General features: G+C 39.8%; 1 protein-coding gene across 5 annotated transcripts in view; it reads left to right on the plus strand.

The window, feature by feature from the left end:
- Positions 1 to 6216, plus strand: part of FEZ1 (fasciculation and elongation protein zeta 1) — an 87091-nt gene extending 80875 nt beyond the window's left edge. For all 5 annotated transcript variants that reach the window (XM_021000674.2, XM_021000678.2, XM_021000675.1 and 2 more), the window contains 2 exons: positions 4158 to 4223; positions 5860 to 6216. In XM_021000674.2, the coding sequence (XP_020856333.1) occupies positions 4158 to 4223; positions 5860 to 5876 (83 nt within the window). In that variant the 3' untranslated portion in view covers positions 5877 to 6216. The remainder of the gene's footprint in view (positions 1 to 4157; positions 4224 to 5859) is intronic.
- The last annotated feature ends 10719 nt before the right edge of the window (positions 6217 to 16935 follow it).

Genomic DNA, 16935 nt, shown 5'->3' on the forward strand with positions numbered 1-16935 from the left:
AACAAAATGGCCCATACCCTTAAATCTTACATTCAACTATAGAGGATTCTCAATTTCCACTACATCCAGGGGTGTTCTACTAAATGTTTAACAACAGGCTTTCTGAAAAGCATGAGGCATTTTTAGGTTTAATCTGCACTATTTACCTTTTCTCTATCACTTTCTTAACTCTAGACAATTAACAAAACAGTATCTCAAACCCTGATTTGTGGTGCTTGCCAATTTCTGAGGTATAAATGCTTACACTGAAAATTTAACAATCCTCTTCCCTCTTCAGCCAATGTAACTAATCTGGATCCAGCACAACCCTGACAACCTGTCAACAGGAGATTAATATTTATAGTTCAACCTTCATCATTATTTAAAAGAAAAATAAATCAATTCATTACAGATAGTAATGAATAATAATTAATTAGGGATACAACGTGAAATTTTTACATTTTATGAAGTTTTATAGGTTTATTTATATTTCTTTCTTTCTTTTTTCTTCTTTTTTTTTTTTTAGGCAATTGGGGTTAAGTGACTTGCCCAGGGTCACACAGCTAGTAAGTGTCAAGTGTTTGGTTGGAGGTCAAATTTGAACTCAGGTCCTTCTGACTTCAGCGCTGGTGCTCTATGCACTGTGCCACCTTGCTGCCCTGGTTTATTTGTACTTCTAGCAAGTATCTATATATTTAAATCTCCTATAGATTATAGGATCATAGATTTGGAGTTAGAAGGAGCCTTAAAGATCATGTAACATAGTGGTGGCAAACTCAAATAGAAATACATCCCTGAAGACTCTTAGAAAACTACAGATTAACATTATCTGTGTTGTGTTATGGTGCAACTAGGTGGCCCAATGGATAGAGCACTAGGCTTAGAATCAGGAAGATTCATTCTCCTGAGTTCAAACCTGGCCTCAGACACTTACTAGCTGTGTGACCCTGGAAATTCACTTAACCCTGTTTGCCTCAGTTCCTCCTCTATGAAATGAGCTTGAGAAGGAAATGGCAAACCACTCCAGTATTTTTGTCAAGAAAGCCCCAAAATGGGCTCATGAAGAGTTGGGCATGACTGAAATGACAACGACAGCAAATGTATTTTTCTTTATTTTGTTATAAACATTTCCCAACTACATTTTAATCTGGGGATTTTTGTGAACTACACTGAGTTTGACACCTCTGATCTAGGCCAGTCTCTCTCTCTTCCTTTTGCAGATGAAGAAACTGAAGCACAGAATATGAAATTACATTGATTTGATGATGATGATGATGATGATGATGATAGCTAGCATTTATATTTAAACCAGTTGTATGAGACTCTCTCCTTTGAGTAGCTTTCCTTATGTGGACTTGGGAATAATGTCTCCTCTCTGCCGTCCTTGAATCAAAGAATTAGAGGCCAAAGATGTACCCAGCCACTATGATGGTACAACTCATCTCAGTTCAGAATTTTAAGGTGGTCAGCTCTGACAATCATTGTTGGCTAAATGACATCTCTATATTCACTTTCAGTATAGATCTCCTTTGTTTCCGTCATGCATTCTGCACGTGCTGTCTTGACAGGCATTCCCAGTTGACACAGTTGAATAGAATACTTACCTGATAGCAGAGAGCAAAAATGATATAATAATAACCATGATAATAAAAACCCAGAGTTCGACCAACTGGCTGCAAGCTCCTCACTAGATGTGGACTTAGCTTATGAGCTCTGGTCTTGTCCCCAACCTGCTGTTAGCTCAAAAGCCTACTTCCACCCTACTCTAGCCACTCTTGCCTGGGTCTCATTTGGAAGTTCTCCCCCTCTTGACCTAACTTTCATTTTCCTGCCTTGAAACTAGGCAAAAAAGAAGAGACTACAGATTGCAAAAATGCAGTAGTTGGGGAATAAAAGCAGAAAGTCCACCCCTTTTATTGTCCCCTCTATTTCCATCCGCTGTCTGTCCCCCTTTTAGATACAGCTACCTTCCTGAAAGTGACCTTCTTTATTAGGAAAACCTTGCAAGATATTTAGTTTAATAGCATATCTTTCTCAATCACACACTCCCCCAACTGCTAATTCACTCCCTCTCAGACCAAATTGTAGTTAACTACTTTATATTTATTTGTATTTGTTCTCTTAATATTTATTCTGTATCTACTTATATATTTGTCTCTGTCATTAGAATGTAACCTTCTTAAGAGTTAGGTTTGTTTCATCCTTTGCATTTGTAACCCCAGGGCCTGCACAGTGCCTGGATGTGCTTGTAGATGCTTAATAAATGCTTGCTGATTGATTAAAGACTACAGAAATAAAAGTTACCAAAACACTTAGGCTAAAAATTCCTTAGGTTATAATCATTTCATTCTTGTGAATAGCTCTCTCTCCTTAAGAAGACTATAATAAGCAACTTGTTCAGAGGGGAACCCTGTTTTAGACTCTTATTATTTTCTCATTATCTTCATAAATCCAGCCCTGTGCTGGACAGATTGTTAATGCTTAATAATTTTAACATGTTTTTATTTGATATCTTTTGTTATATCATTGCAATTTTTCCCAGTGTTCCTCCCCCATATACCTGCTCTGAGATCTAGAGATCTACCTCATATATAACAAATGGCATTTCTAAAGATAAAAAAGGGAAAAGGAGGCGGGGAAATCAGCATTACTGATCAATATATTAAACAAGTCTAAAAACAGGTGCAGTATATTTTTCTAACACTTGTGGACCTCCCACCTCTGCAAAAGGGAGGAATGGGGGGAATGTCATCTTATACTTTCAAGCTATGATGCTTGATACCTTTGTTCTATTGAATCTCACTGCTATTAATGAATGTGAGAAAAGAATTTTAAAAATAACTTCAAGTAATTGGTCTAATCTTTGAGGATACCTGCTGATCAGATATTCAGTGATTTAGAGTTTTATTCTTGTTTAGAGCTTGGATAACAACCTACAAGCTTGTCTTGAGTACTTTTTTTTTTTTTGCTTATTAGCACGGAGAAAAGAAGATATTGGGATTATTAGTTTATTTTCTTCGATTTGTGGTTAATGTAAAAGTGGGTTTTTTTGCATAGCCTTAATGTATACATGCTATTTTATAATTCTGCTTTTTTCACTTCCTTATTTGACATACATATCTCCAAGTATCAACATAGTTTACATATTTGCCATTTAGTGGTAATATAGTATTTGAATTAATACATCACAGGGGCAAATAGGTGGTATAGTTGATAGAGTTCTGGGCCTAGAGTCAGGAAGACCTAAGTTAAAATCTGGCCTCAGATACTAGTTGTATACTTTGAGGAAGTCAGTTGATCCATTTCCCTTAGTTTCCTCAACTGTTAAATGGGGAAAATAACATCACCTACCTGTCAGGGTTGTTGTGAGGATCAAATGATATTTATAATGCACTTAGCACAGTGCCTAGCATGTAGTAGATGAGATATATTACATATATATATGCATATCTGTATATGCATATATATATATATATATATATATGTACACACACACACAAAATGTGTGTGTATATCCTTCCTCCTTCCCTAGTTTGCATAGCCATTCCCTTGTTGCCAGCCACTTAGATTGTTTTCAGTTTTCCCATGATATAAACATCATTGCTTTGAATATCACTTTATATGGATTATTTTTCTTCTCTTTTGGATTATTTCCTTGGAGTGTATTTCCCCAAAGTGGGGTTACTGGATCAAAGGGTGTGAGCCCTTATAACCCTTTTATAACCCAGATTGCCAGATCACTCTCCAGGAAGCCTAAATTGGTTTCCAGTGCTGCCAGGCATGTGTAGATGGATGTTTCCCTATATCCCCAACTTGGGTTTCATATTGCTTATTTATTTATGATGGAGTCCCAAGTAGATGATGGCACCCGAAGGTGCTATCTTTTAGTTTGCATTTCTGAAACTGTACATTTTTGCATTTCAGAGTTCGATGTTAGCTACTTGTTCCTATATAAGCTTTTCCATCTCCTTTAACAACTTAGGGTAGTTGATTTGTGACAAAGGGAACATCTTTGAACTTTGGTGGTTATATATTTAAGCAATGCTTGGGTTTTCATAATCACCGCCCTGTCAGCTGGTCGGTGGTTGGTCAGTTTATTGGTTGGATAATTGGCCTTAGCAAGTGAACTGCATGCCATAAGTCAATGTCCTGCCCCATTTCTATCTCCTCTCTCCTAGTTCTCTTTGCCATGAAGGAAGATAATGAGAAGGTGCCTACATTGCTGACGGACTACATTTTAAAAGGTAAGAATAATAGCCCATGTCACCCTGAGCAGAAGAGTCCCTCTGGGGACCCCTTATGACTTCCTGTCCCTGGTCTTTGAAGCTAATCTGAGGTTTCTCTAGAACTCAGCAAGGTGAATCTCTGCCAGGAGAAAAATCCTGAATAAACAGGTTTTACAGAGACAAAGCAGGTTACTCTAGGTATTCAGGCTTCTGGGGAACTGAGAAATAGAACCCAGCCCCTCTTAATTACAGTAGTGAGGCCAAATGTAGAGTAAATAAAACAAGAAACAGCTTGGAGAAATTGGCCAAAAGAGGACAAACAGGCTGCAAGACTGAGGGCGTTCTAACTTGGAAAAAAGGCTAAGGCTGACTTTCATAATCATTTTGAAGTATATAGGAAAAGCAAACCTGTAGTAAGGCATAGCAACATTGTTTCCATGGTGAGACTAGGTTGAAATTGTAATGGAAAGAATTTAATTTAGATTTAGGGAAACATTTCTGCTGCAAGGGTTGTAAGACAAAGGAGTAACTTTTCTGAAGCAACTGTGGCCTCTCTTTATAGGTTTTATGGGTGTGGTATCTTGCAGAGGTGTTTAATACGAATCCAGGGGTTAGTTAACAGTCTAGGGGACCTCTTGAGGTTCTTTTTGACCTGTGATTGACTGAAATGGTAAATAAATTTATCATCAACTCTTTAGAACTCCTGTACCCAACCAATTATTAAATTTGCAGAACTGTTCCAAAAAGTTAGTGACAGAGTGGGATAATGGACTGAACCTAATAAGATGAAATTTAATCAGGATAAATGTTAAAGCCCTATGTTTGGGTTTAAACCATCAACTTCTCAAGTGCAGGATGGGAGACACACAGCAAAGTGAAGGTCCATGTGAAAGAGATGGAGAGAGAGGGTAAGGGAAAGGGGATAGTGGATCAAATATAAGTGAGCAGTGTGATAAGGTTGCTGAAAAACAATCTAACATGATCTTAGACTGCTTTAAGAAAACCCAGTTTACAGAATGAAGGAGGTGATAGTCCCATTGTATTCTGCCCTGGTCAGAACAAAGCTAGAGTATTGTGTTTTAATTTGGGCACCATGTTTTAGGAAGGACATTGGCAAGCTGGATAGCGTCAGGGGAAGCTAACAAGAATGGTGATGGGACTGGAGGAGACTGTGCTGTTAGGGGAGAATCAGTTGAAGGAGCTGAGAATATTAAGCCTGGAGAAGACTCAAGGGGGCACAACAGTTTTCTTTAAGTATTTGAAAGGCTGTCATGCGGAAGACTGATTTGACTTATTATGCCTGGTCCCATAGAGTATAACTAGGACCAATGAGAAGACATCACAGAGAGGCAGGTTTCAGCTATTATTAGGAAAATTATTAGTAGAAACTTCCTAACAATTAGAACAAATGTTGGGATGTCAGAGAGGAAATTCTTGTTCAAAGATCTTTTAGTCCATCTTGTCCCAGAATTTCTTTCCAACCCTGAGTATTCTGCTGCTGGGATTCAGCTCTCGCCTGTTGGTTTATAGTGGTGGTTCTCTGATTGGGATGGTACACAGTGAAGTTCTCATGGCTGGTGTTTGCCAGCCTGAGCTTGAGCTGGGCAGGTCCTGGTTATACATGTCCTGATCTATCTCCTGTTCTCTTTTCTAGTGCTCTGTCCTACTTAACCTTGCCCTTTGGAGCACCCCAGCTGCAGGAGGTAGCTGGGCAAGACAGTCATTCCATCGCAGGGACTGCATGACACCATGTAACCTCCGACGTGTATTTCAATGTGTATAGCATAACCTGGATTAAACATGAGCAAACGCGGGATCCTTTGCTGTTGGCTTCTAGTCCTAGTAATCATTGGATGCATGAATGAGGGGCAGGGCTAGTGATGTCTATTCCTCTCTGCCTGGGTCGGAGGAAGACAGATGCTTTTACCACTGACTATGTATTCTGGCTCCAGCCCTCAAAACACAGCTTACACTACGAGACTAATTTTGAAATAAACACTCATTTAATTAACCCTTGTCTTATGTTTTTGAAGCATGGTTCAGATTTCCATATTTCTCTTTCTTTCTCTCGATCTTAGGATGGTCACACAATTGGCTCCTCACCCTGGACAATTGATACCAACACTGTATTTAGGAACCAGAAAAATGTAATGCAGTGCTAAGTATTCAGTGGGGAGATATGTGGGAGGCATTGAGGATCTCTGTGAAATATATATTGGGATGGAGGCAAGAGAGGTAAATACCATTTTAGGTTAGCCATAGTCACAAAAATGTGGCATACAGCATTTTGCTCCTCGGCGACTTTATGGAGAGCAGTACACTGTATTTTTCAGTGCCTAATTTGGAAGGCAGGGAAAAGGAGAGGGCTGTCATCTGACTGCCCTTCCCTAAAGGCTTTACCACAAAGTGCTGGTGGCATATGGAACATGGCAGTGCTTTCTGGTTTGATCCTTAGTTTGCCATAGGTAGTAGAGAGTTTTCTACTTGTGGTAAAGGCCAGATACCTCAGCCATCCCTAAATTACATTCCCTCAGCCAAGACTGTGGGTGATCAACTCTGCTTTTCCTTTCTCATAGGTGGTTATTATTACATAACCCCCATAGTGCAGACTCCCCACCACTTTCTAGCTGCCCTGGGTCACCTCTAGTTTCCTCAGCATTGTTTCCTTCCTATATGCTGCCTCCCTCCCTGTCTTGCAGTCCTAAAACTTCACCAGCTCTTGACTTCTGTTTGCCACCTGTGACATCTACTGGGGTGGGAGAGTCCTGGAGGGAAGGACTAGCCAAGTATATCCTATGTTCTTACCAGACATGAAGATCTGACTTTTATCATAATCTCGATTCCATACATCTAGTTTCCCAGGTCAGAGGCCTCTTGATAGCATGACATGAGCCCAGAGAGCTGGGTTTTATTTCTACACCTGTCACCGATTTTACCTTAGGCAAATCACTTTACCTTTCATTTCCTCATCTGTAAAACAAAGAAGTTGAGTTGGATAACATCAAAGTCTTTTCCTAATCTACCATTTAATAGTTCTTTCTAATTATTTCTATTTGTCGTCTCTACAATAGCCAGACTAAGGTTAAGAGGTGTGTGCATCCAATCTCCATTGAACAATCTTCGAAGAAGCCATTGTTTATATCACATCAAGCAACCTCAGCAGAATGTCATAGGTTACCCTTATCCATCACCTAGCACAGCAGTCCTGGAAAATCACCTGAGTGCCCAAAATGACAATTCTACATGTCACCTAGCCAGAAATCCTGTTTGCTTCCCTCAGACGACTGTAGAGCAAGGGGTAATGTAGCCATTCCTGCTGGTCCCAGCTAGATTCTTCATTGCTCCCCTGCAGAATCCGATGCATCCATAAGAAAGCTTGGAGAAGCAGCTCCATTCCCAGCCCTGATTCCCCCTGAGACTTTGCAAATGAAGGCTATGCAATGAGGACTGGACTTGGAATCGGAAGATCTGGATTTGAGGCTCAACTCTGATGCTTGTTAACTGTCTGACCTTAGGCAAGTCACTGAATGTCTTTGAGCCTCCCTCACCTTTAAAATGGACTAGATATCTTAAGGTGGTTATGGGGAAATCATATTATAAAGAAGGGTATGAAGGAGAAAACTATTAAAAAAGCTAGATACCATAGAGCATAGCTCAATAAAATAAGAAAAACAGGAGAGACTCACAAGAAATCAAATTTTAAAAGGATCCAAGAATAAAACCTCTGGCACAATGCACAACATATTGTTAAAAAAAAGTGTAGAATAGAACAATCTTGTTATCAGCATGTTGTTTAAGTGAATTACCTCCCCCCATTCTACTGTAGACTGAATACAGTATACAAATACAGAATACAGAATACAAAACTCAGCTACCTTTATTCTTCTCAGACTGAATTCACAAAGCCCTGCTGCACAATGCACTCTTTGTTTGCGCAAGACGACCCTACAGATGTTGCATACCACTCACAACTGGTGACTAAAGGTCCAGACCAACTTCTCTGCAGGTATAGACTGCATTCCACTAGTTCATTCAAATGCCCCCAAATGCTGCTCTTTAGGTATATACTCTAAGCAGTTCTGGAAAAAGATATGTATATAAGCCAAAAGCTGTATCCGAGGATGCTGGAACTACTACTACATGTGCCAATCAATTTCTTTTCCTTTCTGTTTGGCTACTCTATTTTATCTTCATGCTTGCAAACCTGCTAGTGGTAGTACTGTCCCTGAGATCTCTAGGAAATTGCTTAGAGATATTCTCCCAACAGAAGCAAGTTGAATTTAGAAAGCCTAATATAAGGAGGCAAATTCATCTCATAGATATTGCTGCGACTTGGTAGGGTAGCACCTCTGACCTCTTTGGGAGGGAATGTTTTATTCAAAGGGAATGGTAGAAGTAAAGTGGTTTAGGGTGGGTAGAGAAATATTATACAGGGTGTCCATCCGAAAAGCCTTGGTGCAGTTTTAAGAAGCTTAAAGCTGCACTAAGACATTTGGGGCAACCTTTATCGTGAAAAGATATATGAGAAAATTTTAGAACCAAAAAAGGAAAGTTTAGTGGAGAACATTTGGGCAAAGATCAGTGAAGGCTGAAACAAAGTGATATTGTCATCACTTAGTATAATAAAAACCACATAGACAGAAAGAGGAAATAGATGAGGAGTTTGGGAAATGGTTCATAAACCATACACAGAGGCAGTAGACCACAGTGATGGGTGACTTCAATAATACAAACTAGCTGAAGATCCCACTTTGCCAAAAGCAAAGCAGCTAACAATTTTTGTAGCTAGCCTTAAAGGTTATTTCATCCTATAAATGGAAGAATTCGATTCTAGGATTGGATTCTTACTAACAAGGAGGAACTCATTGCTGGTGTGAAGTGAACAAGCATTTATTAGATACCTTCTATTATATGCAAAGTATTGTGCTAAGTACTTTAAAAATATTACCTCATTTGATCCTCACTACAACTCTATGAGGAAAATGCTATTATTACCCCCATTTTACATTTGAGAAAACTAAGGCAGACAGGTTAAGTGACTTAACCAGGGTCACACAGAGTATTATTACCCCCATTTTACATTTGAGAAAACTAAGGCAGACAGGTTAAGTGACTTAACCAGGGTCACACAGAGTATAAATATCTGAGACTGGATTTGAGCTCAGATCTTCTGACTCCAGACCCAGAATGCTATCTACTGGGTCACCTAGCTGCAATGATGGAAATCTCTTGAACAGAAGTGACTTGAAGAGAAGAAGAACCCATTAGAATCTGTAATAGAGGAAGAAAGGAAATCCAGTCACAGCTTGACATGAACCCTGCAATTTTGGAGAACAAATTACAAAATGATTCATGGAAAAGATAGGTGAGACCTCATGATCAAATTCAACCTAGATGGGATGGGAAATTTTCAAGAAAAAATTCTGATTATGCAAAGAGAAGCAATTCCAATAAGGAGAAAAGAGGACAGCTGCCTAATGAGACCACAGTGGATGCAGAGAATGTACACACCAACCTGGATTTTAAAAGGACATTTATAGAAGATGTAAAACAAGGCAGGAGGGAGGGAATGAGCATTTATTTAGTACCTACTATATGTCAGGCACTGTGCTAAGCACTTTACAAATATTAACGCATTTGATCCTCACAATAATCCTGTGAAGTAGGAGCTCTTGTGATATTCATTTTGCAGTTGAGGAAACTGAAGCAAGAGAGAAGTTAGGTGACTTAAATGTCACACTAGTGACACAATGTCTGATGTGACAGTCATTGAATATAAAAATTTGGCACCATCTATAAGAAAAATGCTCAAAAGTAGCTGAAGACTAGTGAGCAAAGACAATAAAAAGGGAATTTTTTTTTAAAGCAATATTTGGTTGGGTGGGGAAGATCATTGCTTGAACTGAAAGAGACAATGATAATGGACTAACCTTGTTGTTCCAGGTTTGTTTGTTTGTTTTCTGCCCAATAGAATAGTCTTTACATTCTGCAAAGGGATTGTAAGAGATGTAATAAATGGGAGGTTAATCACAAGATAAGTAAGGGTACACTTCTGTGCTCTTGATAGGTTTAAATAATCAGACTCAAATGCACTATATCCCAAGGTATTGAAGGAAATAATGACTGTAATAATGGCCATTGTAAAGCAACCAGGTGGATCTAACAAAGTGCTAGTTCTGGAGGCAGGAAGGCCTGAGTTCATATGTGACCTCATATACGTATTAACTGTATAACCCTGGGCAAGTCACACTTTCTGTCTGCCTCTATTTTATAAAAATATACTTTATTTGTTTTAATCAGCCAAAATCCACCTTTCCTCCTCCTGCCCCTAACCCAATGGAGAATACAAAAACTAAAGCCATTACAAGCATGTATAATCAATTAAACAAATTTCTACGTTGGGCCATGCCCCCCCCCGCCCCCAATTCTCATTCTGAGTCTTTTGCCTCTCTATCAGGAGGTGGGTAGCATGTTCCATCACTAGTCCTCTGAATTCCTGGTTGCCTATTATCCTGATAAGACTTCAGCACAATAATATTCTATCACATTTATAACTTGATTCCCAAATTGATGAGCACCTTCTCAGATTCCCATTCTTTTCCACCTCAAAAAGAACTATAACTATTCGTATAAATCCATGGAGTTTGCTTAGGACTAATCCTTCCCTTGGGGCAGCTAGGTGACACAGTGGAGAGAATGCCTGGAGTTAGGAAGACCCATCTTCCTGAGTTCAAATCTGGTCTCAGACATTTACTAGCTGTGTGACCCTGAGCAAGTTACTTCATCCTGTTTGCCTCAGTTTCCTCATTTGTAACATGAGCTGGAGAAGGAAATGGTAAACCACTCCAGTATCTCTGCCAAGAAAACCCCAAACAGGGTCACAAAGAGTTGGACACAGCTGAAAAATGGCTGAACAATTCCTCTCTCAATTTACCCTTCATTTAATTCTCCCTCTCTGCTTCTCCCCTTCCCCTCCTATTTCCTTGTTGAATAAAATCTATTTTTGTACCTAACTCAGTGTACATGTATTCTTCCTTCTTTTGAGCAGTGATAATGAAGTTTGAGTCTCAGCCATTTCCCCTCAATCCCTTCCTTGTTTGTATAGATGTCTACTTGTATACCCTGATTATGAGAGACCATTTTTCCTCATCTCCCTTTCCCTTCCACCCCAGTGCTTTCTTCTTCCCTTCTCTTTCCACTCTTAGGATCACCAAGATATAACAGAACTATTTCCAGCCCTTGTCTAATTGGACTCCCTCTATGACACCTGATGATGTTAGATTCCAAGGGGATCACATGTATCATCTCCCTATATGTGAATGGAAGCAGTGTATCATTGTTTAGTCTTTTTTCATTGTTCATTCATGTTTACCTTTTTATGTTTCTGACTTCACTTCTGTGTCTGAACTTCAAAATTTCTCCACAGTTCTAATTTTTTCATCAGGAATGTTTAGAAGAACTCTATTTTGTTAAAACCCCATTTCCCCCCTGTAACATAATGCTCAGTTTTGCTGGGTAAGTTATTCTTGGCTGTAACTCAATATCTTTTGCCATCTGGAATATTATATTCCAAATTCTCTGCTCCTAAATAGCAGTGGCTGCTAAATCATGTGTAATTCTGACTATGGCTCCTCTGTACTTGAATTCTTTCTTTCTGGTTTCTTGCAGTATTTTTTCTTTGACCTGGAAACAGTTCCTCGGAGTTTTCAGCTGGGGATGTCTTTCAGGAAGTGACCAATGGATTCTTTCTGTTTCCACTTTGCCCTCAGATTCTAAGAGCTCTGACAATTTTCTTTTAAGATTTCTTAAAATAAGATGTCTAGAGTCTTTTTTTTTTCTTTTTTGAGGAGGAGGAGGGCAGGTCATGGTATTCAAATAGTTCAATAATTAAAAATTTTTTTCTCCTCAATCTGTTTTCCAGGTCAATTGTTTTTACTATGAGGAACTTCAGAATTTCTTCCATTTTTTCAGTCTTTTGATTTTGTTTTAATATTTATTATGGCCTCATGGAGTCATTGGCTTCCATTTGGACCATTCAAATTTAAAGGGAGTTTATTGCTTGGGCAAGGTCTAGTACCTCTTGCACTAAACTATTCCCTTTCCAATTTTTTCTCCATAGCTCTCATTTCTTTTCCAGTTTTTTCAAGTGCTCTCATTCCATTTATAAAAAATATTTTTAAACCTTTTTTTCTTAACTCTTGCTTCATGTCTTCCTGGAATTCTCATTGAATTCATGCCCGGGCTGTATTTTTTTCTAAGGCTTTTCTTTGGAGTGATTCTCTTCTTTTGGTTTTATATCTTGACCTTCTTTGCCCCTATAATACCTCTTTATGGTAGGATTCTTTTTTTGTTTGTTCATTCTTCCAGTCTACTTCCTGATTTGAGGTTAAGGCTAGGCTTTGCAGTACTCCTGGAAAGAAGGGCTGGGCTAGGTCTGTTGCTGCTTTCTTAGGGATATTCAATGTTGTGTTATTCCAGGATTTCAGTGACAGGCTGGGGAACTGCAAAATTTTAGTGGTCCCAAAATAACCTGATCCATATCAAAGTCTTCTCCCCCCTCCATCTGAGCTCTATAAGTTCCTAACCTGGGTTTGGGTCTGAGCAAGAATAGATAGATTACTGCTGGACTCCTCCCCTATCAACTAGCTAGAAAGCTCTGTTGGTCCAGAAGGACAGAATTGTAGTCTCCCCTTTAGTCTTCACTTCTTGCCCTGGTTATTCTTCTGCAGACTGGACTAGATGCTAGAATTGAAAGCCTGCTCTGCACTTGGGGTCTGAGCTACAGCACTGCTGCTGCTGACAGATGCTTCTGAGCTTCATCTTTTCTCTATATATCACCCAAGGGCTCTCTACCTAGGAATGCCATCTCTGGGTGCAGGTCCCCTTCTGAGTTAGCCCAGGACCTATGACTCAGAAATGAATAGTGGGTGACAAAGCTGCCAATTGGCACCCATCCCCATTTCAGCACCTTAGCATGAATCTGGTGGTGCCCCAGTAGGGGTCTAAGACTTCCTCTTACATTGGTGCACAGCCTCTCCCTGTATGGTGAATTGCTTCAGCTCGGCAATCTCTCAGCCTGACCAATATGCAGTGTCTGTAAACCTCCCTCCCCATCTCTCAATGTCAAGCTGGGATGGACAAATGACTTATTGGGACTTTTAAAAAAAATTTCTCATCAGGATTCACTTAGGGGCATTTTCTGGATCTGTTTAAAGGATTTTCTTTTGGAGGTCAGCTTGCAACACTGCTTCCTACTCCTCTTCCATCTTGGCTCTGCCTCTGTCTATGTTTCTTCACCTATAAAATGGAGATGATAATAGCACCTACCTCACAGGGTTGTTGTAAAGATCAAATGAAATAATATTTGTGAAGCACTTAGCACAGTGCTTCATACATAGTAGGTGATTAACAAATTCTTATTTCCTTCCTTCCTTCCTATGACATTGCACATCAGTGATTTTTGAAAGGTCTCAAAGAATGGGAGAGGAATGGAAGAGGTCCTGCAGGGATAAATAATGGAGTCTGCAAACCATATGCCAGTGAGCTTGAGTTTGATTTCTGGCAGAATTCTAGAAAGTATTATTACTAAAGCAATTGTTAGTGAACCTATGGAAAAGTGATCACAAGCAACTATCAGGGTTTCACCCCAAATGGGTATGCCAGACTAACCTTTTTTGATAGGATTATTAGATTAGCAGTTCCAAGAGAATGCTTTAGTTTACCTAGATTTTAGCAAAGCATTTGACAAAGTCTCTCAATCTAGTCTTGTGGAGAAGATAGAGATCTATGCTAAACAATACTAAACTAAGAACCCGTTGAATGGCTACAGTCAAGGGGTGATTATTATATTATGGTTCAATATCAATTAGAAAAATGTTTCCTCAAGGGATTTGTGTTTAGTATTGTCCTTTTTAAAAGTTTTTCTTTTTTTAGGGGCAGCTAGGTGGCACAGTGGATAGAGCACCAGCACTGGATTCAGGAGGACCTGAGTTCAAATATAGGCTCAGACACATAACACTTACTAGCTGTGCGACCCTGGGCAAGTCACTTAACTCCATTGCCTAGCCAAAAAAAGAAAGTTTTTTTTTTAAGATCAACAACTTGAGTAAATGGCATACTTATCAAATTTACAGCAGACACACAGCTGGGAGTTGTTTTTCAGTTTTGTCTTACTCTTCGTGACCCCATTTGGGGTTTTCTTGGCAAAGATACTGGAGTGCCTTGCCATTTCCTTCTTCAGCTCATTTTACAGATGAGGAAACTGAAGCAGACAGAGTCAAGTGACTTACTCAGGGTCACATAGCTAGTAAGTATCTGAGGCCAGATTTGAACTCATGGAGATGAGTTTCCTTACCTCAGACCCCACACTTTATCAACTATGCCACCTAGCTGCTGTTCACACAACTGGGAAGGCTATAGCTAATCCACTGGATAACAGGATTCCAAAAGGTCTTGACAGTTTAGAACATCAAGCTGGATCTAGTCAAATGAAATTTTACAAAGGTAAATGCAAATATCTTGGGCTCACATGTACAAGATAAAGTATGGTCTTATGGCAGTTTGTATGAAAGAGATATCTGGGTTTTAATAAATTAATGTAAAAGTACGTGGTATACTTTCTAGACCATAGTAGATGTGATAAAAAATGCTTATTCCTTTCCCTCTCTTCCCCACTACAAGTTCAATAAGGGTCAACAGTGTGATATGGCAGCCAAAAACACTAATTAAGGATATTCATATCATTTGAAATATGAAATTTCTATAGATCATCAGCGAGACCCCATTCTTCACCCTGTACCTTTCAATTCCCCATTCCCATCTGCCTCAATTCTCTGACCCCAAAGTTTCATCCTAATTCCACCTAGCCCTTCCTCTATACCCTCTGAAATGCCTGTTCCATAGGCAACAAACTTCCCTTAATCTTAAACATATTCTTCTCCTGCTCCTTCCATCTACTAGCTATTGCTGAAACCTGGCTTCTCCTTGATGGCACAGCTTCCAAAGCCACTTTTTCCAGTGTCTGCACCTTCACTCATTCCTCCTTGGCTCACTGGTAGAAGTGGAGGAGTTGGTATAAGACTTACTTCCCATTGCCACTTCCAGGTTCTCCTCTTTCCTCCATCACTCAGTAACCTCTCTTCCTTTGAGGTTTATGCCATTCATATCTACCACCCAATCAAAATTCTGTTGGTTGTTGTTGATAGACCCCCCAGGTTATTCCCCTTCCTTTCTCAATGAGTTTGATACCTGGCTTACAATTTTTTTCTCCTCCCCAACTCCTGCCCTTATAATAGGAGATTTCATCATATATTAATTACCTCCCTCAAATGCCCTAACCACTCAGTGTCTCACCCTACTCATCTCCCATGAGCTACCCTTTCACCCTACCTCAGCCATAAACAAAGATGGGCATACACTTGAACTTATCACCCACGAATGTATCACCTTCATTTTCAAGAATTCGGAAATTCCCTCATCCAACCATAATCTATTAGCTTTTCACCTCTCCATCTACCTTCCCTAACATAACCCTGCTCTTCATCCACACCATGACCTCCAATTCTCTGACTCTTCAGTTCTCTTCCAGGCCATCTCCCTTGCACTAGTTACTCTCTCCTTTCCATCTTGACTCCTTGGTGAACCAATTCAACTCTACACTGTCCTCCACTCTTGAGTCCCTAGCTCTCTTATGTCACTGATTATGGTCAGCCAAGCCTCAGCCTTGAATCATTCTAACTATTCATCACCTTTGCTCCTATACATCTGCTGCTGATCAAAGGTGGAAAAATCATACAACCCTTCTGACTGGGCCCACTACAAATTTATATTGCACTCAACTGGGCTCTCACTGTTGCTATGAAATCCTATTATACTTCCCTTGTCAGCTCACTATTCTACTTTCTACATCGGCTCTTCCAAACTTTTTCATGCCTTCTGAAACCACTCATGGCTTCCCCTCTCCCCACTCTCTCAGCTGAGAGCCTTGCCTCATATTTTACAGAAAAAATTAAGGCCATTCACTATGAAGTCCTTCTCCCTTCTCTTCTTCATCTCCTATTACTCAGGTGCCTTCAACCATTCTCTCCTCCTTCCCCTCTCTCTCACATGATGAAGTGGCCTTACTCCTTCCCAAATCTAACCTCTCTACTTGTTCAAGTGATCCCATTTCATCCTGTCTCCTCCACTCCAATCTCCACAGAGATTGCCTCCTCTGTTATCCCCACTCTTTCACTTATTTTCAGTCTCTCCCTCTCTAGTGGATCATTTTCTACTGCCTACAAATATACCCATATCTCCCTTATCCTGAAAAAAACCCCTCTCATCCGTCCTTTTTGTCTCTGCTATCATCCTGTATCTCTTTTGCCCCTTGTAACTAAACTCCCCAAAAAGGTCATCTGCAACAGGTGCTTCTCCTTTCTCTCCTGTCACTCATTTCTTCATCCCTTAGAATCTGGCTTCCAATGTTATCATTCTGTCAAAACTGCTTTCTCCAAAGTGACTAATGGTCTCTTGTTGCCAAATCCAATGGGCTCTTCTCAATCCTCATTCTCCATGACCTGGCTCTAGCCTTTAATACTATTGGCCACTCTCTCCTTGATGTTCTCATCTCTCCAGGTTTTTTGGGACACTCTCTCCTGACTTCCTTCTTACTTTTTCCTTCTCTGTCTCTTTTGCTGGATCTTCCTCCAGATCATGACTTCTAATTATAGGTGTTCCTTAGGATTCTGTT

The sequence above is a fragment of the Phascolarctos cinereus genome, unplaced genomic scaffold, assembly GCF_003287225.1.
Source record: "Phascolarctos cinereus isolate Bilbo 61053 unplaced genomic scaffold, phaCin_HiC Scaffold_726;HRSCAF=1367, whole genome shotgun sequence".
NCBI classification, from domain to species: domain Eukaryota; kingdom Metazoa; phylum Chordata; class Mammalia; order Diprotodontia; family Phascolarctidae; genus Phascolarctos; species Phascolarctos cinereus.